The sequence below is a fragment of the Sinohyriopsis cumingii genome, chromosome 18 (assembly GCF_028554795.1).
Source record: "Sinohyriopsis cumingii isolate HCF-2022 chromosome 18, ASM2855479v2, whole genome shotgun sequence".
Lineage (NCBI taxonomy): Eukaryota > Metazoa > Mollusca > Bivalvia > Unionida > Unionidae > Sinohyriopsis > Sinohyriopsis cumingii.
The window spans coordinates 70331965-70354582 of record NC_142978.1 but is presented as its reverse complement, the minus strand read 5'-3'; the positions used below and the strand labels follow the sequence as shown (position 1 = coordinate 70354582).

The 22618-nt window shown below is 39.7% G+C and overlaps 1 protein-coding gene across 1 annotated transcript in view; it reads left to right on the top strand.

Moving 5' to 3' along the window:
* The first annotated feature begins 19626 nt into the window (after positions 1–19626).
* Positions 19627–22618, top strand: part of LOC149776925 (uncharacterized) — a 33392-nt gene continuing 30400 nt past the window's right edge. The window contains exon 1 of the mRNA XM_089941645.1: positions 19627–19747. Coding sequence (XP_089797771.1) covers positions 19700–19747 — 48 coding nt within the window. The 5' untranslated portion in view covers positions 19627–19699. The remainder of the gene's footprint in view (positions 19748–22618) is intronic.

Genomic DNA, 22618 nt, shown 5'->3' with positions numbered 1-22618 from the left:
TTTACGTTTAGACCAAATGTAAACAACATATATATTTAAATTTTAAAAATACATTTCTTAATTTTATTACAAGAAAAACGTAAAACCCGCGGCCGTAAAATTTCGCTAATTTAGCACGATTTACCTGTATTAAAAGATTTTCAAAAATGGCTTCCTTCACTTGGAATTAAATTATATTGTGCTTGGGTAGCGAACATTCCATTAATCTTTTAAATTCTGACGAATGCAATTGAATAGTTGGGAGCAATCAAGTTTCCAAAAAGCAGGCAAAATCTCTTAAGTTTTTGCTACATTTAAACTAGTATTACGTCTTATTTGTTCAAAATCCATTAACATGTAAGGGTGATATGGAGCGGAAACCAAATATATAGTATATTGGACCATGACTAACAGGTATATGTAGAGTTCCAAAAACAGCCCTTTTCAGGGCTAACCAAAATCTCTAGAAAAGAAACACTATTCAATTTGCCAATGTGAGAATGTGGAGTAGTGTTTATATAAACACTCCCTCCTTTCCTGGTGTGTGTTTGTGTGTGTGTGTGTGTGTGTGTGTGTGTGTGTGTGTGTAAGCGCTCACGTACGTTTGTGTGGATGATAGATTATTGGGTTTTGTAATCGCTGAAGTACGTTTGTGTAGATAGTAGAGAATATGGTTTTTTAAACCTTCACGTGTATGGATAGTATATTATTGTCATGTTTCTGCTTTTCAGTGTGTGGATAGTAGATTGTGGTTATGTTTTTAGCTTCTCTCGTGTGTGGATGGTAGATTTTGGGGTTTGATTTGGCTCCTTTTCGTGTGTGTTGTGGTTATGTTTTGGCTTCTCAGCGTGTGTGGATAGTATTATATGGTTATGTTTCTGCTTCTCCGTGTGTGGATAGTAGATTGTGGTTATGGTTTTAGCTTCTCCCGTGTGTGGATGGTAGATTTTGGGGTTTGATTTGGCATCTCTGCGTGTGTGGGTAGTACATGGTGGGTTTGTTTCTGCTTCTTGACGTGTGTGAATGATACATTTTGGGTTTGATTTACCTTCTTCTCGTGTGTGGATGGTAGATTATGGTTATGTTTCTTCTTCTCCGTGTGTGGATAGTAGATTATTGGGGTTTGTAAGCGCTCACGTAGGTTTGTGTGGATAGCAGAGTGTGTGGTTGTTTAGCTTTCCTTTTGTGTTAATAGTATAATTGGATTTTGTTTTTGCTTCCCGGTGTGTGTGAATAGTATAGTTAGGGTTTAATTGGCTTCTCCCCGTGTGTGGATAGTACAGTTTGGGTTTGATTTGACTTCTCGGCGTGTGTGGATAGTAGATTTTGTGTTTAATTTTGCATCTCTGTGTGTGTGGATAGTAAATGGTGTGTTTGTTTCTGCTTCTTGACGTGTGTGAATGGTAAATTTTGGGTTTGATTTGGCTTCTCAGAGTGTGTGGACAGTATATTATGGTTGTGTTTCTGCTTCTCAGCGTGTGTGGATAGTAGATTGTGGTTATGTTGTTAGCTTCTCCAGTGTGTGGATGGTAAATTTTGGGGTTTGATTTGGGATCTTTGCGTGTGTGGATAGTAAATGGTGGGTTTGTTTCTGCTTCTTGGCGTGTGTGGATGGTAGATTTTGGGGTTTGATTTGGCATCTCTGCGTGTGTGGATAGTATATAATGTGGTTAGTTTTTTGTCTCATTACCTTTGTGTGAATAGTAGATAATATGAGAAGACAAAAGTAGGGGATGTTTTCCTTCACGTCCGTGCTTTAGATATAAATGTAAAAAGGGCCCGTCATTCGCGCCATTCAACGGAATAAGCGAAAAGAAGATGGTAGCAGTATCTTACTTGTTTAACCAGTTGAAGGAGTGTTGGTATTGGATGATAGATACGGAGCATGTAGTGGAAAGACTTGAAAGAGAATGGAAGTTTCCAGGCAGATTGGACTTTGCAAACAATCTGAAAATAGCCAGGGAGAACATTGAAGGGATGATAGAAGATGAGGTAAAGAAGTTGAGAGGTTTCATCTTGCCTGAATATGTAAGAGTCGGAACATTGAAGCAGTCTCTTGAAATTGTTATCAAAGTCAGGTGTTTTTTGGTTGATGTCTTCAATTTGACAGAGTGGGCTTTTGTCAAAAGAGGACTAGACCAAGTCCATAAAGCAGAAGAAATTATGAAAAGGGTCTTGGAAGAAGAAGTCAAGAACGTTAAAGACACATGGGCAAAAGCAGCAGGGAGGGCGAATCCTACAAAATACTTTTCCGAAATACCCCTTCCACTGAAACTATTCCCGATAGAGGGCTTATTTCGACGAAATAACACTTTTATTCAGAAAACGAGACAAAAAAAAATGTCCTTGAAAATGCTTTGTATTTCCGCTGATATAACGCGAGTTACTTCAATAAATCCGACTCGTATCCGACATAATTTCCACGGTGAGGTATCATCGAAAAATCAGGTGTAGTTTGCGCCCCCCCCCCTGCTGCTCTACGAAGACGAAGATTTCCAAGGAAACATTTTTATGTTAACCATACAATGTATCAAGTCCGATACGGTATCGTGTCCGCGGGTCGTGTAAATTTATTGTTACAAATCCATGCGGGGTTCTTTGAGCGCGACTAAAGAAATTTTTGAATTTATTTATGTCCATATCACCGCTACACCATGTCTGATGAATGTTTCTCAGCGTGTGAACATCAACTCCATTAAACACCGCAAGAAGATTACAGTTGTCTCTAATTACTTTAGGAATTTGTGTATAACGCTGAGTAACATAAATCACATCAGTGTTTTTATGACGACCTCGTGAAAATATTCTTGCAGGATTTTTTTGCTTGTCCAGCATCACATCATCATACACTACTAGGTTATTTATTTCCCCGTTAAGGTCTTCCACGGACGGAGCTTCTTCAATATCAGTTATAAATTCAACAACATCCTCGCCGTCTTCACTCAGCGCTTTTGCACTCTCATTAAAATCTTTTATAACATCATAACAACGTTGATCATCCACAGACGGAGCTATCAAGTATAGTTTGTCCCATTTCATCCACTTCATTATCATGTTCAGCAACAGCTGTGTTTTACCTGATCCTGACGGTCCTATGATGATCATTCTGATAGAATTTGGTAGCGCGGAATTATGCTTGACTGGTTCTTTCCTTCGCGTCGCAGAAAAATCAGTGATCTCCATTTGTATATAAGGAATAATAATTATGGATCTATATTGTGTGAAGTGTAAGGCACAAACCCCTACGAATGATCTAACAACCATTACAACAAAAAATAACAGACAAGCACTTTCTGGTAAGTGTGCGCGATGTGGCACAAAAAAATTTAGATTTCAAAAAAAAAGCCTGACAAAGTCAGCGGAGGTGACATCGCAGCAACCCTCGGACGACTTCCAGGTACCCCTTGGGCTAAATATCCCGGAGAAAAACATCTCCCAGGATACAATTACTGCGGTCCAGGGACACGACTAGATATCAGACTTGATGAACAATCTAAACCAAAACCGGGAGAGTATCCGATAAACGCTATCGACGCAGCGTGTCACATGCATGATGTTGCTTATCGAAGTAAAGATCTGCAAGACAGGCATATCGCGGATGTGAAATTAATTCATGCACTAAGCGCCATAAAAAATAAATCATTTAAGGAGTCACTCGCTAATTGGTTAATAAGATCAGCGATGAAATCTAAATTAGCATTAGGCGCTGGATAATTAATAACAATGGAAGCGATTTATTATTCCCCGGCCGGATACTGGAGAGGTAATGCAGCAATTAATAAACTCGCCAACGCGGCATCAGTAACACGCGAGGTTGCCAAAAAATGGCTGTCAAAACAAGCAATATGGCAAATCTACTTACCACCACCTCGACAAATCAACTTTGCACATTTTGATGTTAGTACCCCCAATGAAGTTCATCAGGCTGACATACTATTCCTGCCTCATGATACTGTCCGCAGAAAAATATACAAATACGCGCTAACAGTAGTTGATGTTGCCAGTAGATACAAAGAAGCAGAACCGTTAGCGACTAAAACAGCCGCTGAAGTTGCCTCTGCGTTTAAACGAATTTATCAACGAGGACCTCTAAACTGGTCACGATTATTACAAGTTGATCCTGGCAAGGAATTTCAGGGCGCGGTGTCATCACTGACAAAGCAGCATAACGTTGTTATACGACGAGGACATACTGAAATTCATCGGGATCAGGCAATTGTTGAGCGATTTAATAGAACACTCGCTGAGAGATTATTCGGATACCAGTACGCGAGGGAATTCATTTACGATACGAGATCTCGTGAATGGGTTGCAAGACTGCCAAACGTGATAGCCGCACTGAATAATGAAATTACCAGAACAACAAACATGAGACCTGTAAATGCAATCACAAAAAAATATATACCCCGCGTCAGTGAACGTGTTTCAACGCAGCCAACGACGCTAGCGTCCCCGTTGCTGGGTAATGTCGCCGTTAGGTATTTATACGAACCAGGCGAACTAGAAGGAGGAAAAAAAAGAGCAACCGATCCCACATGGAGCGTTACAACACATAAGATATCCAGCATAACCAGATCAACTGGGAGAAACGCAATCTACAGATTAGATTCGACTGCTCCTCAGCGTGGATTCACACGCGAGCAACTTCAGGTGATTCCCACGGATACACAATTACCACCTCGATCACTTAAATAACTGCAGCAACACCTCTGCGTCGATTACACTCAAGACAGGTCAGCATTACATTTTCACGCGTATGACCGAGATTGCTGTCTATTCTATCCACGGTAAATTGTCTTGGGTCGTTTTTCGGATACTGCCACAGCAATAAACAATTACAACTCGCACAGTGATTATTCTGACGCTCACGTAACGACAACACAGCGTTGATATCCAGGCTAAACTCTCTATTATTTTTCCTGTCGCTTTGTCGGTAACTGTCTAATTTTTTTCTTATTTGATCTTTTTGCGTTAACTCAACAACGGCTGACTTCGTTGACGTATCTAATACAATTCTTCGTAACTGAGCCATCTTTCTTACTCTGGACACGGCTAAATAAACTAAATTTGACCATTCGATGCGGTCATCAACGATCCAAACAGTTGTATCAGAAATAGTTAATCCTTGTGCTGAATGAATCGTCATAGCATATCCTAGTGTCCACGGTGATTTATTTATTGCTAATGCATCTTCGACCGCATCGACGTTAACTGTTACTATATCATTCAATACTAAATTTTGCTTCTCTGGCCGTGACTGAGTCCCGCGTCCTGGAATATCAACATCAATATTCTGCAATCGTGTATCATCTGGTCTATAACATAACGGCACTTCCAACGTTGGAAATTTCTGCCGCTGTAACTGAAATAGTCGCCGCTGAAGTGTATCTCTGACTGATTTTCTACTTGCAACAATTAAATCATCTGGTTTCCACGCCGTTAAAAAGTTATCAAATGAAGTCTCTGGAATTATTTCACGCATTATTTCACATTGTACTTTATTGGTTTGTAGCCTAATTAGTTTTTTAAACTCCTTTAATGTGTCATCAAGCGCTCTGATGTCATCACGCATTTCCTCGTAATAATCAACAAACCCTCTCAACCATTCGTGGGGAGATTCGCCGACAAATGGTGGTGGTTGACCATGATCGCCGCACATCACAACTGCGGTATTTTTCGTTAACAACCACGTCAGGAACCGTTGTAATGTATCCAGCGGCACAGTGTCTATTTCATCCCAGATGATTTTCTCCGGGATATACTTCGTTCCCATTCGCGTAGGAGTCCATGTACCGCCGCTGTATTTGAAAAAGCCGTGATAAGTGCAGGCCTTTACTCCGCGTTGTATCATTTCTCTGGCAAGTCTGTGTGTTGGTGTTAGCACGACTAAATCAGAACCGCGAAATAGTTCGATTGCACGAGTTGTCTTACCACAGCCTCCAGGTCCGTTCAAATAAACTGTTCTGTGTCTAGCAATTGGATCGTACACAGAAGGCAACGACAAAGTTGTCCACGACAAGGTTGTTGATTTACGATATTCATCTTTAATTTCAACATCAGCTGATTCACAGTACGCGTGCAACTCTTCCTTTTTTACTCGCCATGTTCCCCATTGATCATCCGATGTTGGTAAATCTAACGCTGTTAAATCGTCTTCGTTAATATAAAACGAATCTGTTGCAACCCTTACCGCGAAGGGAACTCTATTCACCATCGACAATAAATTTATAGAAACATAAGCCAGCATAGAGGATCTCAAATGAGTGTACTGAGCTGAATCACCGTCGATATAACTAACAACTGTTCCTAATCGTTTTCCAGGCATCCCCGGCAATGATATTATTATATCCTCGCGGCTACAAAATGTATCTTTCGCAGTAGTATCAGCGATAATGAAATTTAATTCTTCTTCATCCATAATTAATCGACTGTGATGTCGTTTATGATCATATGCTCCACCTTGAGTAAATTTACCTATCAATCTTCGGCCGAGATCTTTACAGTTGCGCTCATCATGTTTATACGCCAGTGTGCGTAATTCTTCTTCAGACGCTGTAGGATAATTTAATTTTAAGTCAGAATAACACGCAGTATCAGTTGGAGTTGGTAACCAAACTGAGGTTTGTTTTGAGTAACAAATAATCCCCTCACTGACAACAACAGATGTTAGTATTGTTTTGTCAACCATAAACCGCAACAACGGAAACGGCACCCACTTCCTTTCGTGGAAATGTCTGCCAAACCAAGCATAATTAATAGGATGTAACCGTGTTGCAAATTCGAACGATTCCACGCGAGCAAATCCAGTCAGGTCAAAATCAGGTAAAGGTCCGTTAATAGCTACTCTTGTCATTAAATTTGTGGGATGTCCAAATCGTTTAAAGTATTCAGCGCATTCGCCACGGCCAAGAAAACTTCCTGGATAGCACGCAATCATATCCACCGATACCATATTATCACTAACAAATACACTATTCCATAAACCGCCGTGTCCGTATTCGATGCAACTCTGCTGAACATTCTCGAGAAAACTCTTCATGGTTGGTTTCCAATTATTTTTTTGTCGTGCTATATGTGCGGCAACACTTGGAACAGTAAAACAATTAGTTAGTAATTGATCAACTTGCTCAGTTGAATATTTTTCTGTGAGCGCTTTCATTTCATTTTGTAACTCCGCAGTTCTATATATTTCTCCGTTCGGGGTCACGAACTGGTCATAATCACCAACTTCAGAACTTCTAAACAACCATACCGATACCGGATCGGTTTTACTCATTTGATAAATACAATCAAACATACCCGCGGAATAATACCTTATAACACGATCGCGTGGAAATATTTTAACTGATTCCGTCCAGGCGTGGCTGTTATGATCAATAATTGTTATTGAAGCTCCACTACGGTTGTATTTCGATTTATACAATTCCTCGCCTGTTAGCGATAATACCGTTATAGGAAATCTTAATAATTTTTCTAGCGCGGCAACATCCTTAATTGTGGCCCCTACATCTTTGACTCGATTAGCCCATGTTGTTATTTTATTTTTTCTGATCTCAGTTAGACCATTTCCACGTGCTGCGTTTTTAAAATGTTCCATTACTCGCTCAGCTACACAATTTAACACCACTGATGTTTTCATTGGCGTGAGTTTATCTACACTTGGTTTCTTTATCGGATATATTCCGTAAACGACTGCAGTTACTGGATACGATCTGGCGTAATACGGTATATCAACCCCCGTCAACATTCCTGGTCTAGAATTATTGCTCAACAAAATAGTTTTCCTTTTAATGTCAAGGATAGGATCATTTTTATCACGGATAATCCACGTGTCATCGTCGTTTTCGTTGACCACTTTGATAATAAATTTTATCTGTATGAAATATCTTCTATCGTCGAGATACCCAATTATGTTACGCGCGATTGTATCGTTCATGGTAGCATCAATGATAACGCTCGCGTGAGCGATGCTAGCATCGCCAAAAACTCTTCGAGTTTCGGGGATAATTTTATATGTCGACCACACATGCGCGGCACCATCACGACGAAACTCTTCTTTGGCATTCTTGATAACACCAAGCAGTTCCTTTAACTCTCTTCGTCGTGGATCAGCGGTTAACCGGTCAAGATCGAATCGACCTCGGGAAAATTGGAGATTTCCAGGTTTTATTCTGGATAGTCTTTCAAAACTCATTATTATAATTAAGACAAGTATTTAAATAGACAAAAATATTATATATAATGAACGGAAACTCAAAGAGTTTCTCCGGCGATGCTAGCATCGCTCATGCAAAGCATTTTTCATGCAAGTGGATTAAACTAAATTCATCAGCGCCGTGTGGCAAACCATGCAGACACGAATACTGTGGACAACATGCTCAACAGGTCCGCCGGGGAAGTCTAGGACCGATACCGTGTATCAGATGCGGCATTGGAGTACGAGGAAAAACGCAATTATGTTCAGCGTGTGGTGGAAAACGCTATCGAGAACTAAAACGGTATTATAATAAAAAATACTGCAATAACACACTCTCCGAGCACGATTACATAAATAAGTTTTCAGACAAATTATGAATTAGACAAATAATTTGCCTGTATTATAATGAATCAATTTGTTCCGCATCCAATTATTTCCAATTATGAGGCAAACCGAGATGGCATAGTACGACACTGCACGCGAAGACGACCAGTTGGTACAGTTGATAATTGTGGTTATTCACGATTTACTGCCACGCCGAGACATGCAGGCATTTCCTCGAAGAGGTATTTATGTCATCGTTTCGTCTATGAATGTTTTCATGGAGTGATCCCTAAAGGTTTTGTCATTGATCACATTAACGGTAACATACTTGATAACTCCATAAACAATCTTCGCATGGTCACTCAGAGCAAGAACTGCCTACTGGGTAACACAGGGCGTTGTAAAACAGTTGCAAGAAGAGCTATTAAATCCACGAACACAATTACAGGTGAAGAAATTATATTCCAGTCAATAAACGCCGCCAGTAGGTATTTCGGTATTTGTTCACCTGTTGTACAGCATGTCGCAGATGGGATCTACAAAACAGCGTTTTCCAAGAAGCTCAAACAGAAGATTTCATTCTGTTATATCATTGACAACAACGATAACTCAGTATAAGACCAAGAAAAACGCTAGCGTTTCCCAATTTAAAAATATAAAAATATATAATAATATGAATCACGAAAACATAAATGTCATAATTGTTGAACTCGAAAAATTGCAACAGCGGGGTTTTAATATTTTAACAGACGCTGAAACAATTATGTCAGATTTTGAATCCTTGAATGAGCTATCAACGAAGAAGAATACTCTTCCTGCGAGATACAGGTTCATTAAAATGCTGCAAAATTGCATTTATAGATCACTTGCCACAGTTACCCACGAACAGGTATCTGAATTTATTCCGTTGACGCGTGCAGTTGAAAGTATTCGTCTTACACTATCACACGAGTATGAGACTCGAAAATTAATTAACTCGAGAGTGAGATTGTTAAAAAGTCAAATAAAGAATTCCGACGCAGAAGTCAAAGAGACTTCTCAGGAAATGCAAAGCATTCCTCAAGTCTCTGACTTCTCATCCACGCTCGCGTTGGAAGTCCAAGAGACTTAGAAACGCTCGCGTTGGAAGTCTTTGACTTCTCAGAAATGCTTTGACCCCCCCATTGTGAGTTTCCAAGGGTAAAAAAAAGTATTATTTTTTTTGTCTTTGAAATTCTACTGTGGAAATGCAAGCATTTCTCACGCTAGCGTTTCTGGAAATGTGAAACATTTCTGAGCAATCGTGGAAATCTCTGATTTCTCAGAACTCTTTGAGTTCCAGGATTTGCTTGAGTGTTTCAGCATCAATACACGAATGAGAATAGTTCATGATGTGTTCTTGGTCACAAAAAACTGTGATCGTGTGATACTTCTGTAACTGTTCTTGTTGTGGCCGTGTCAACAAGAAGTCTTCGTTGCCGTACTCGTCAACGACTATTCCGACGGGGAAATGCAAAGCATTTCCAAATGCGGTCCTGATTGCCGCGTTGAGAATTTGTTTGTCATGTACGCGAACTCGGACATGGATATACTCGTGCATTATACACAACTGTAATTTTTTAAATGTGAAACGCTCTGCGTTTTCAGAAATGCTATGCGTGAGCGATGCTAGCATCGCCAAAAACTCTTCCAGAAATGCTTTGCATTTCCAATTTGGAAACTCGAAGAGTTTCAGGACTTCACCAGTAAGTTCACGGAGACAGTCTCGCCACGCAGGTCCAACAAATTCCCCCGTTGGTCGGTGAGTTTGAAATTTATCGTTGACAACCACGGATTATTGCACCGTAGATAGACCACATTGATTGGTTCTTGCACAATCAGAAAACCAGGGGGGTCTTTTGGTGTGAACGTATACAGGATAAACCCCTGTTGTGCCGTCGTTGTGTCAGCGCTAGCGCTGCCAGCGCTGTAACTGCCATCGATGACGTCACATACAAGATTGACCGCGACCACATCTGTGATATTTACGATCCCGGGTGAGATGTGTCTGCCATCGGATGCTGTACTGTTGTCGTGTCTTAAAATAACAGGTTGTGGTTTTGTTCGCGCGTACGCGTCAGTGATATCTTTGTAGGATTCCTCGATGAGATCCCGGACTGATTCTCGCAGCACGGGTGCGTTATACCCAGGAAATTTAAAACTAGGAATATCCTTCACGGGGATACCATACAAGGTTGCAAATTTTATTCCTTTGTCGGGATCATCCAGAAATTTTTGAATTACTATTTGATTTGTTTTTTCCATTGCGGATGCGAGTTTGTTTAGTTTTTCTATGGTCGTGATAATGTTCGTGCGAGAACTGCTAGCGTTTCCACTTGTCGTATCAGAGATATAATCCTGGAAATATCCCCGCAACAGTTTTAGCTGTTCTTGATGCATTTGTTTGATCGGAACAAATATCTGAGGTTCTATCTCGGTTACATGTAGAATCTCGAGATAATGATTCTCGGGCGTGGTAAATTCTAAACCCAAACCGTCTTTGTAAGTTAAAGTTGAAGTGAACTCAACTTCTTCTATTAGTGGTTGGATTCGAATTAAAACAAAACCGTCGCTGCCGACCCTGTTGACAAGGTCGTGTACTTCTTCCTTCGTGGTCGTGAAATCCGACTTCGGTGGCAGTTCCGGACCCGGCACGAACCCGGGTTGTTTTTGTGGCCATCCTAATACTGTTCGGATTGAGCTATTGTATATATCCACGGCGTATTCCGGTGTTGAGATTTCAATGACCGCAGACAGCGTTGGTTCGTGCGCGGCTATAGATATTTTGGCTTCCTTGCCGGTGATTCGTTATATTTGGCGTTGTATCTCATTGTTGATTTCTTCGATCTGGTAACTCCCAGTGGGTAGCGTAATTGTATCCCAGTCGAGTTCGTCAGAGTCGGCTTTGGTTTTCCACGAAAACACAAATGAATTATTCGGCTGCTGACCGGAAAATGATTCCGACCTGACATTAGGCCAGCTGTGATACACACTGAGCTTCGACAACGCGATTTCGCTCACACGAATTGGAGTTCGAAAATTAATGCTGAATTCTGGTGTCGTCGAGGACACTGAGATCATTGTGGTCCTTACCGGTGTTGTGTTTGTGACTATTTGCTGAAGCAGTTCTTGTGGCGTTGCCATCAGTGACATTATTTATTTGTTTAGTTTTCAAATAGTCATTGTACGCATCTGACATTAGTTTAAATTCAGAATCTGATATCGACGTAGCGTCGCTGGATTGCACGTCTAACGATGATGATATCAGCGATGATAATTTCTGATATGCGGTCGTGGCTGTATTTAATTTTGTCGTGTAATCGTGTAATTTTGTGTTAGCACACGAGGATATTTTTTTTGCTATGATGCCGAAAACTCCTGCCGCGGTAGTGGTCGTACAAACACAGATCGTGGCAGCGACTACTGCTGTTACCGGAGTGACCGCTGATAGTATTACTCCCGCGGATGCAACAACGGCGGATACTGAATAAACCATAACGTCTAACACTGTTATGCGTCTGCGGTATTTTTTTACTTTTTGGGACGTCGCGTCGATGACAGTTTTTAACTCAGATTGCCACTCACGGACTTGATTGTATCGATATTGTTGAGCATCTGGAAATGTTTCGGATGGAAATCCTTTGGATTTCAACGTTGACATATTATTTAAAAATCGCTGCCGATTTTCAATTACTGGTAATTTTCAATTACGTAACTAATTGAGGCGTTGCAGCGACGAATTCCAAACACCACCAGTAAGATGTTGCTGTTAAACTATCGTCGGCGGCTTCAAGCATAAATGTTTCCTCGGTGTTGCTGTTTAGTATTACAGTGCAAACCCCGGAATACTTATCGGTGGAATGTCTCCAAGGATATGTTGTGAAGATTTCAAATTTGGCGGCTGAAAACACAGACAACCTGTAAACACCGGTGGCTGTTGCTGTATATTTGATAGTGCTATTTTGTCGTGACCATGTTGCGAATCCCGATGATACCGTGTATACGATGTTGGTGATATGCCCGGGGGTAACTCCAGTGGGGACTTTAATCAGATTGGTTTTGTTAACGATCTCAGGAATTCCCCCTACGATATTCTGCTGTGTTTGTTTGATCGTGTTAATGTCGGTCTTTACATCAGCGAGTTTTACATCGACGACTGGAGGAGTCCCAAAGAACTTATTCACGACCTCATCAGTTTTTACGAAGTTTCTTCGAACTCTTGTAAACGCACCCACGTGAACATCATACTCAGCACGCAGCGTATTTAGTTTACCGTTGATGATGTCCACGTATTGTTTGTTTGACGCATCCTGGTCGGATTCGGGATTCGCTAACGCGGTTATTTTGTTGCCGCTCATGCTGAGTTCGCCTGTCATCGTGTCACCGTCTTTTTTCACGCACTTGTCAACACCTTTATCAATACTGTCTTTGATGCTTGCGATTGATATATTCGAGTCCTTGATCCGTCCGCCATCACTAAATGCAGCGAAGTTATCCTTGGTAGCTCCAAGAACTCTGCGAATTATATCATTCCACTTAATGTTGCTCGTTCTTAGTTTTCCCTGCTTGTCCTGAAAAATAGCAACTTCATCTGGGTCAACTCCAGCTATATTCAAAAGATTTTCGACTTCATTTCGGGTCGCATATTTTGAGAGATCAGCATCTGTGCCAGGTTTGACTTTTCTTGTGAAAGGTCTTCCGTAAATATCCACCATTATTCTTATTGCTGTTTTTCAAATGCTAGTGTGAGAAGTGCTTTGGACTTCCAGAAACGCTAGCGTTTCTCGATGCGGTATATTCATGCACTACTCGATGCGGAGACGTTGCTGAATTTCTTGAGATCGCATCAAGAACATTTAAAACCTCGTTCCCACAAATGGGCGGATCAATTAATGTTTGTGTTGGTAGCGTCGACTGCCACACTGGAATATTAGAAAATCTGGAAACATACCTGAGAAACTCAGTTGGCGGTGCTAAACCGTACGAATCGAAATAGATAATTCCACGTGGATCGATCGCGTAAGCAACCCAGTGAGTTCCCGGACCATCTTTGTTGTCGAGATTGATAATGCCAGTTTCTGGATTATTCGGTTGTTGCGGTAATTGATCTCGCATGAATACACCTCTGAAATGTTTTATACGCAATTTTTTAACAGCATCGAGTAAATCAAAATTGGACGCTGGAAGCGTCAACGCTGGAAGCTTCAACGTTTTGTGTTTCAGCGTTAGAAATTTTTTGGATACCATGATGCGGGAGTTCCCGGTAGTCTTAGACCTGATCCGCGAGTGGATCTTCTCTTTTTTTTGTACCCGGATCCAAGGGATTTCCGGGCTGCCAGCGCGCTAAGAGCTGGTGCAACAAGACCTGACATGAGTGCTCGCTTTGCGGGGGAAGCTGATGACGATGAAGCTAAAAGTGCCGGAAGGACCTCAAATGGTAACATACCACCCGTTGCCGCGCCCCGTTTGCTATATCGTCCCCCGGTTGCTTTCTTTAGTGCCATTCCAGCTGCGGTTCCAACTGCACCTAACGCTGCAGCTTTTGCTACGGCTGGTGCTGCCGCGGCAATCAACGCTGGTATTGCTGCGAGAAAAGGAAATATTCCACCGGTTTTAGTCATGTCCTTGATAGCTGCAGCAGAGAAATCAAGTCGGACACCGGTTTTTGCTGTTAACGCCTTATTAAAATGGTTAAGCTGAGTATTAGTCAACGACAGCTTGTTTGGACCACCAACAAGTTGATCTCGTTTTAGTGTTATTGATGTCCCGCACACGCTTGCGTTCTTCGATTGCAATTTCTTTGTCTGACCGGAAGTCAAGGTGACATTAACGTGACTGTATGACATTATATTTCATAAACTAATCTAATTGTTACATGTTTTCTACTGGAGCGTCAATAACTCTCATTCGTCCGCCAACACCTTCAAGCAGCATTGCTTTATCGGAGAGTATAACCGCGACAGCTCTAAAACCAGCAGGCGGGCCGAGGGGAAACTCACCTACACGAGCTTTGAAGTGTATATCAACGACAGATTGTTTTGTTAGATCCAAATGTTCCAGCGAAAAGTAATAAATCGGATACAGCGTTGTAAAATCCAGTTGTGATATCTGCAACCCGGTATCAATATTCTGATCACGTCCCATAAATGTCATCAAACGATGATACGCCCGTGCAACTTCATTTCGCTCATAATTTATTAATATATCCTCGGATGGTTCCTGATGCCCGTTTATTCGCAGCGAAACCTCAGAGACACCAAGTTTGTCAAATATCATATGACTCTGTAGTTGGGAAGTCAACCTCGCATTTTGCTGGAGTGCAACAAAAATATGTCGCGGCGCTGATATTCCCTGTTGTGATGCTATGTGCCACGTAAACTGCCCAGCACCGGCACCCTGAATGGAATCTGTTGTTGTTGTCAACCATGATATCAGTGATTTACCACCTGTGTCCATGAAAGAGAGTAATCGTTGCTCTTCAGTGATTGATGGGGACATTACTGGCATCCACAACGCAAGCTTGAATAATATTACTTTACCGGCAGCAACACCAGCAGTATCCTCTCGCCAGATGGCGTCAACGTCATCACTTTTTCGGTTAAGTACAACTGTATGATTGGCTCCAAAAATAACCTTTCTGACATTTCTGCAAAATCCAAAGATGTGAGATAGTGGAATTGCGCATGAAAATCTCCTACGGTCACCTGATAACATTAATTTACGTGTAGCAAAACCAAGATTGTAATTAGGGTTGGGAAATGGTAAATTCTCTATTGTATCAACAGCAACAGGAGGAGCAGCACGACTTACTGCTTGTCTAAAAATGCTAGATCTATGATCCGGATGATCAGAATTATCCTTAGCGAACATCATAGTCGGACCAGCTGATCTAGTGTAATCATCTGAGTATCTCGCTAATCCCAAGATTGTTGTAGCAACGTCGACATTATCCTGAATTATTTCAATTTCTCTTCCGTCAATGCTGTATGAAGCACTTTTGAACAGCGCCATGATACCGTTGTTAACAAAACCAACTCGAACATTAGCTCCGTATTCTGTATTAGCGACAACATCTGTTACAAGTTCACCCGTGACTTCAAGAAATGCTTCAGCGGGCAGGAAATATCTACTTGTATCCTGGACTCGTAATTCAATTCGTCCGCGTTGATTAGGTACTGTTGCCTCATAAGAATAATACTGATAATCACGCACGGACTCATCTTTGAGTATTGGTGCATCCATGTCAAATGCGGGATCGGATATGCGTTTGAACATTTTTATATAAAATCATCGCCGTCTAAAACGAAGTCCGCTTCCTGATATCAAACTTGTATTTATTTGTTCGGGTGTTTGGGTTATTAATTCCGCGAGTTTTTGATTGGCAGCCTGATTTATTACTTTACTGACATCCGCGGGCATAAGCGTAGTACTTGGTAGTTTCACCGGTGGTGGTTTTTCTGGTCTACGAATTAACCGCGCCAGTCTATCCTTGATTGACGCGAATGCCTTCCCGGCGAGATCACCAACAGATCCAAGGGCTTTATCCTTGACAACATCAATAGCTTTCATCGACAATTGTTTCGCAATCGGGATCACTTTAGGGGCTATTCTTGAAAACAAACCAGTAATTGTATCACCGAGACCATCTCCGTAGGTTGCTCTGTAGACTGGTAATCGCGAGTTCACTACGCGGACTTGCATCACGCGCGGGCGAGAATTGTGTATGATCATTTTATTTAATTATTGTTTCTCTAACTAAATTTACTAGTCGCTGTGGTAATCGTCGACGAGTTCATTAATGAGTCCCCGGTATGTGCTTATATCCATAATGCCACGCTGAAATAGTCTCTGACAGATATCTGCGGCTTCATTTATAATTTCCGGAGAGTTGTTTCCGGCACGTCTTCCTCCGATGAGAACTTCCAACCGTGAAACATCATCGATGATATTATTAGGGCAGGCAATAAAACCGGATCCTAAACCACTCCCGGATATTTCCGTGGATGGCGCCGACGATGATTGTTTTTGTTGTTGTTGTTTTTGTAGTCGTTGTTGTCGTTGTCGTTCAGCTACCTCTTCCATATCATCCTGTAATTTTATGTAACCAGGATCGTTTACATCAACGGGCAGATCACGATGACCGAAATATACCGCTTTTGCCCAATCTTCGAAGGAGACAATTTCTGGTAAATTTTTTACTCTTAAATATTCTTTTCGTTTTTTAAAATTATTTATAATAAAAGTGGGAAGATCCTTATTCCGAACTTCTATCTTATTAAGACCAACTTTCGTAAACATCCTCCGTGGAGTTTTTTGTGGAACTTTAGTTTCCGGAGTCTGTTGCAACGGAGGAGGAAGTTGATACTCTATCTCGGGTTGATCGATTTTCGTCTCCGAGAAAGGTTCTTGTGGAACTTCATAATACTCTCTCGTTGGTTCCGTTGTCGTTATGCCGGCTTGTGGTTTAGCTATTTTTCGAGTTGGTTTTTTATGCCGTTTTGTCTGTCGCATTTGGATATCATGTCGATCCGATCCTGACATGTACTCTCGATAAAATACATCACTGGTATCTAACCGTTCGATGTCCCGTTTTATTTTATAAATCCCATCGAGAAATTGTTGTTTAGATACCTTTTGATTAGGATCTTTCATAAGCATTTCTCGATTGTGATAAGCCCCAGCGGCGTCAGCGCCAAAAGTAATTATTTCATCTCTATTTCTGACTGGACGATTTTTAATTTCATCCACAAACTCTTCAACAAAATCCGTTTTATAATTAAATCCCTTAATCGGTTTTGGTTGAGCCTGTTTAAGTCCTTCTATCGCCTGAAGAAGACTTTGCTGCGGTTTATCAGAATCAGATTTTCCTACGATAGCAGTTTTTATTGTTTCAGTAGCTTTGGTCACGGGTTTAAATAATTCCTCCGCGGATTCTGCAAAGACTTCCCCCGCTTGCTGTCTTAGTTGTAATTTTTGTCTGACACTATCACGGACAGGAAGAAATTTCTGAATTGCTTCGAGACGTTCTCGAGCTAATCTAGTAGTAAGTGCTTCTCCGATATTTGCCATTATTTATTTGTCAATGATTTAATTTCCCCGCATGGATTTGTAACAATAAATTTACACGACCCGCGGACACGATACCGTATCGGACTTGATACATTGTATGGTTAACATAAAAATGTTTCCTTGGAAATCTTCGTCTTCGTAGAGCAGCAGGGGGGGGGGGGGGCGCAAACTACACCTGATTTTTCGATGATACCTCACCGTGGAAATTATGTCGGATACGAGTCGGATTTATTGAAGTAACTCGCGTTATATCAGCGGAAATACAAAGCATTTTCAAGGACATTTTTTTTTTGTCTCGTTTTCTGAATAAAAGTGTTATTTCGTCGAAATAAGCCCTCTATCGGGAATAGTTTCAGTGGAAGGGGTATTTCGGAAAAGTATTTTGTAGGATTCGCCCTCCCTGCTGCTGCAAAAGATAGGAAAGAACAAGAGAACAGAAAGAAAAAAGAAGCATTTGAGAGAATGAACAAAAAGTGGATGAATGTCGAGGAGAAATGTAGAGCGATAGGTCATCCAGACTAGATTCCCGAGTCTGAACACAAAAAGAAAAAAAAATATTGGAAAAATTTAGGAGATGGACAAAGAAATGGAGAAAGTAGAAGAAGAAAAAGCAGAAGAACCAAATGACTTTCATGCCTAACCCTCCAAAAAAATTATTTTTTAAATATGGTATCAGTGTTTATAATCCACGATATATTCCCATGTTTATTTCCCCTTGACGCTAGGCAGGCCCATGATATCTTCCTATGTTAATTTTCCCTTGACGCTATACAGGCGAAGGTTGTACTTCAAAGTACATGTCGCTATATCGTCCCACGGGACCTTGTAATGGTAATTTCCATTGTCGCTATAACTCTTGTCGCCATATCGTCCCAGGGTGGTTTGTAATGCTAATTCCCATTGTCGCTATAAATCTTGTCGCCATATCGTCCCAGGGAGGTTTGTAATGCTAATTCCCATTATCGCCCTATCGTCCCACTATACTACTCTGATGTCTTTCTTTAAATGTTGGTCTACATATGAAAGTGCTCTACAGGCGTAGGCAATAATCTTTCCATTATTAGTTAATAATGTGCTTAGACCGACAGGAATTGCATGTACAAGTAATTGCGTTTCATTAGGATCGAATTACGTTATTATGTTTGAGATTTTCAAACGCTTTATCGTTTTTCACTCCATTCCCATGGTTGATTTTGTTTGGTTAAGGCTCGAAGAGGGCCATTGATTGTTTGATGGAACGCAGCAGGCGAAGTACAAACAAAATTACATTATATCCATTTCAAATATGGAAGATAACTATATTCATAATGTCATTACTACATGTACTGCATTACATTGCTTTTGTTGATTTTATACATACTAAGCATTTCCTTCTTGACGATTCATAAACCCATGTATGCATAACTTAAAACAATATCCGTTAAAAAATGACCCCGAAATCTGATCAAAATTCAACGCTGCGATCAGTTTTCAACGACTGTGAAAATCAAAATTCAACGTTAAGGACTGACCCTGGGTCAACTTTCAACGTTAAAAGCAGACCCGGAGGGTCAGAATTCAACGAGGGTCAAAACATAACACTACACCGCCAATGATGATGCTCTCTTATCAAGCCAGGTGCTGTTATTGTCAAGATAAAAACTGGTCACATTAAGGTTCCTAGTTACTATGTTCACCTGTTGTTAATTAAATAAACTATGTTTGTGGCTTCTGTGAGTTCTTACAATAACTGGATATATTGCAAAAATAAACCATGTTTGGCAGGCCTTCTGTACCATTCAGATTTTTCAGATGTTGTGAATCCATACAAAAGAGCAATTCTAAGCATAATTTTATATATGCCGTTAACCGACTGCTCAATAGATTCTTAAGTAATCGCATCATACTATGAACAAATCTTTTCTAGTCTATGTAGTCTTTTACAAGTATTTTCTTAAATGTAAAACCCCGCGAAAGAGCGTTATATTCCGGTGTTTTTTCAAGAGCGATTACTTAGCGGCGATGGTGCAGTGTGTATATTTAGGTATAACGGCTCTAATCGATGTTAGGGCCTAATGACGTTACCAATTATCGACAGATATTGGGTGCACGAAATGATCCGATGCGAAAGTGATGAATACTGTTTTCCTATTCTCGTGTTTCGTTTCAAAACCTCTAAGTGTAAGATGTTTTCTCTTTAGCTTTCTTAATACCTGACTTCTTACTCCCATACAAAACTGGTAATAAAGGAATGTTATGTATTTTCGAGGGATAGGTAAACGCCGTAGGATATCTGTCGTTCAGGTTCATCATACTTTGGTTATTACACCATGTTTTATGGCCATATAACTTCATACACGTACAACAAAAACGATATAGTGTAATGGTTCTAACTGCTGGTAGTACCTGTATGACATTATGTTAATGAAGTGGTAGTACCTACATGACATGTTAGTGAACTGGTAGTAGTGATAACAGGCCAAATTTAAGACTTCATCTCACTTAATAAATATGGTATTGTTGAGAAGGTCAAAGCATCAGAAATAACAAATTAGCAAATAAAGTATGCTCATTTTCATGGTTTTTGCTCATAGCAAGTACAAACAACTTATTTTATTGCCTGCAAAAAAAAGGAATTCTCCAAAGTGAGCATTTTATTTACAGTGTATATACTAAAAACAAATCCAGTAATGGAATGTTTTTTGGGGGGGTTAATTAATGAAACAGTCACATGAGAATATAACCAAACTGTTCTTGAGGCAAATTTATAAATGTATGTGGTATATAAAATGTAAATGTGCCTCGGCGAGCCAATCCAGAATTTGCAGCTTTAATTACTCAGAATTTACAATTATGAGTGTACGTCCAATCCAAAGCCAAACTTGTTTTTATTCATGTTTTATTCATGTGAAAGTGAAAAACATAAGGGATTGGTAACATCTGCCTCCTTATGTTTCAAAAGAAATCTTTAAGGACAATGTAACAAGACAATCCAGGCATTTATTTATTCCTTTTAAATGCCTACCTGTATGAGAATTTGTTTAGACTAATTCATCTCAAAATATTGTTTTTATGACTGTATGTTTACATGAAATATTTATTTTCCTCTAATATTTCCTATGAAAAGTTCAATACAGTACTGTATATAATTTTTATTTTTATTTTTTTATTTTGCAGTTGTTTTATTGCATAGTTGGATAGTGCTGGCATTTTTTGTCATAATAATATTAACTTATTTTTTAAACAGTATAAAATAATAAAATTACAGACAAATGAAGATGGTTTTGCAGGGTGTATGGATGCTACTACAGCCTGAGCTGTAAGTAACCTTAACAACTTTAAATATTTCTTTTAAATTATTACAGGGTGGGTTGGTGGGGTCTTATTCTTCAAACAGAAAACAATCACAAATCATCTGTGAAGATACAAGTACAAATTTGTATTAAACTTTTTTACTACTACATTAATTTCTTACCCAAAGGTATCAAGCAGGTTTTATACTATTTTATAGAAGTAATAATAAAAACAAACTGCTGGTTACTGGTAGAAGTAGCAACGATATTTATATTTGTTGAGTATATAGTTGCTACAAAAGGAGTCTCATGTTTTGTCAGTTAAGTACTTTACAGTAAATCACCTTAATGTACTTTAAATATGTGTATATTTATTATACAGATAAGGTGATTTTGTGTTCGCATAGATTTTGTTGTACTTTATTGATAAAACGTCAGACTCTGTGGTTGCTACCTCAACCAGCTGCGCAAGCGAGAGAACTGACATGCATTTCTGGTTAAAGATGAGACAGAGGGTATGTTGTAGGACACATGATACTAATTATGTGGAAAAACAGGAACCAGCCTGGAAATGGGTAAACATAAGATAGAGTATATATGGGTTTTGCTGACCAGGATTGGTCAATAATGTAAGTTATGTTTTAGGAAAAAGAATCTCTTGAGAGCTTATCCTAGTTGTAAGTGAAATAAAATAAGGACATTGTTTTATTGATGGAATTTCAGTCCTTTAACAGTCTTGAGTTTGGAACACTCATTACTAAAATTAGCACCTGACTCTTTGGTGCAGAAATGAAAGCACATGTTTGAAACACATGCAGGTCCAGAAAACGCTGCAGCTAATATCCTTTCCTCTACAGAGAAGCTGACATCCAGGTTTCATCTATACTGGTAAATATAGGTTTGATCATGAACACTTAGAAATTTTAAGTTATTGAATTTTTAATATCATGGTGTTTGCATAGGTTTGCTATGGGAATTGAATTAGTACCACGAGTCCTTATGGTACAAAATAAATTTCTAAAGTAATTTTTTCTGCACTGTATGTTTTGGAACAGATCTTTGTTTTTGAGTTGTATGTTTTGAAACACTTTTCAATCACAATGCTTAGCTGGTAAAATAATTAATAAGGATATCTAATGTAGGGTTCAAAAATGAAATAATTTGAACTTGCATGTCCAAAAACACACTCTGATCTAGATTTTATTAAAAATAATATAAAAAAAAACTAGTCTGTTTTTTGCACCTTTCTTCCTAACTGCAGACCTTTGAAGAACAAAATTTTATAAATCTAGATGCAATATTGCAAACTCCAAAAATTAGCAGTAAATATGAAATACTTTAAATTCAAATATTTTTGCATTATCATGCCACTATTCTGATAAAAAATGCACACAGACTATGGTATGTACTGCATTTATGTTTTATTACTTCATTCATTACAGGGTACTAGTGCCTAAAATTATTTAGATTTTAATAATTTAAAAAATTGCCACAGAATTAAGTGTCTATCAATGTTGTTTATCCTTGGGTGTTTGCTAATAGGCATATTGCTTCCATTTGTATGTGTTCCGGTTGTCCATTTGTTGACAGAAGCCTATAGAAAATTGTTCAATGCATGCCTTGTTTTGGGTGTTCAATTCATGCCTTGTTTTGGGTGTTCAATTCATGTCTTGTTTTGAGTGTCCAATTCATGCCTTGTTTTGGGTGTTCAATTCATGCCTTGTTTTGGGTGTCCAATTCATGCCTTGTTTTGGGTGTT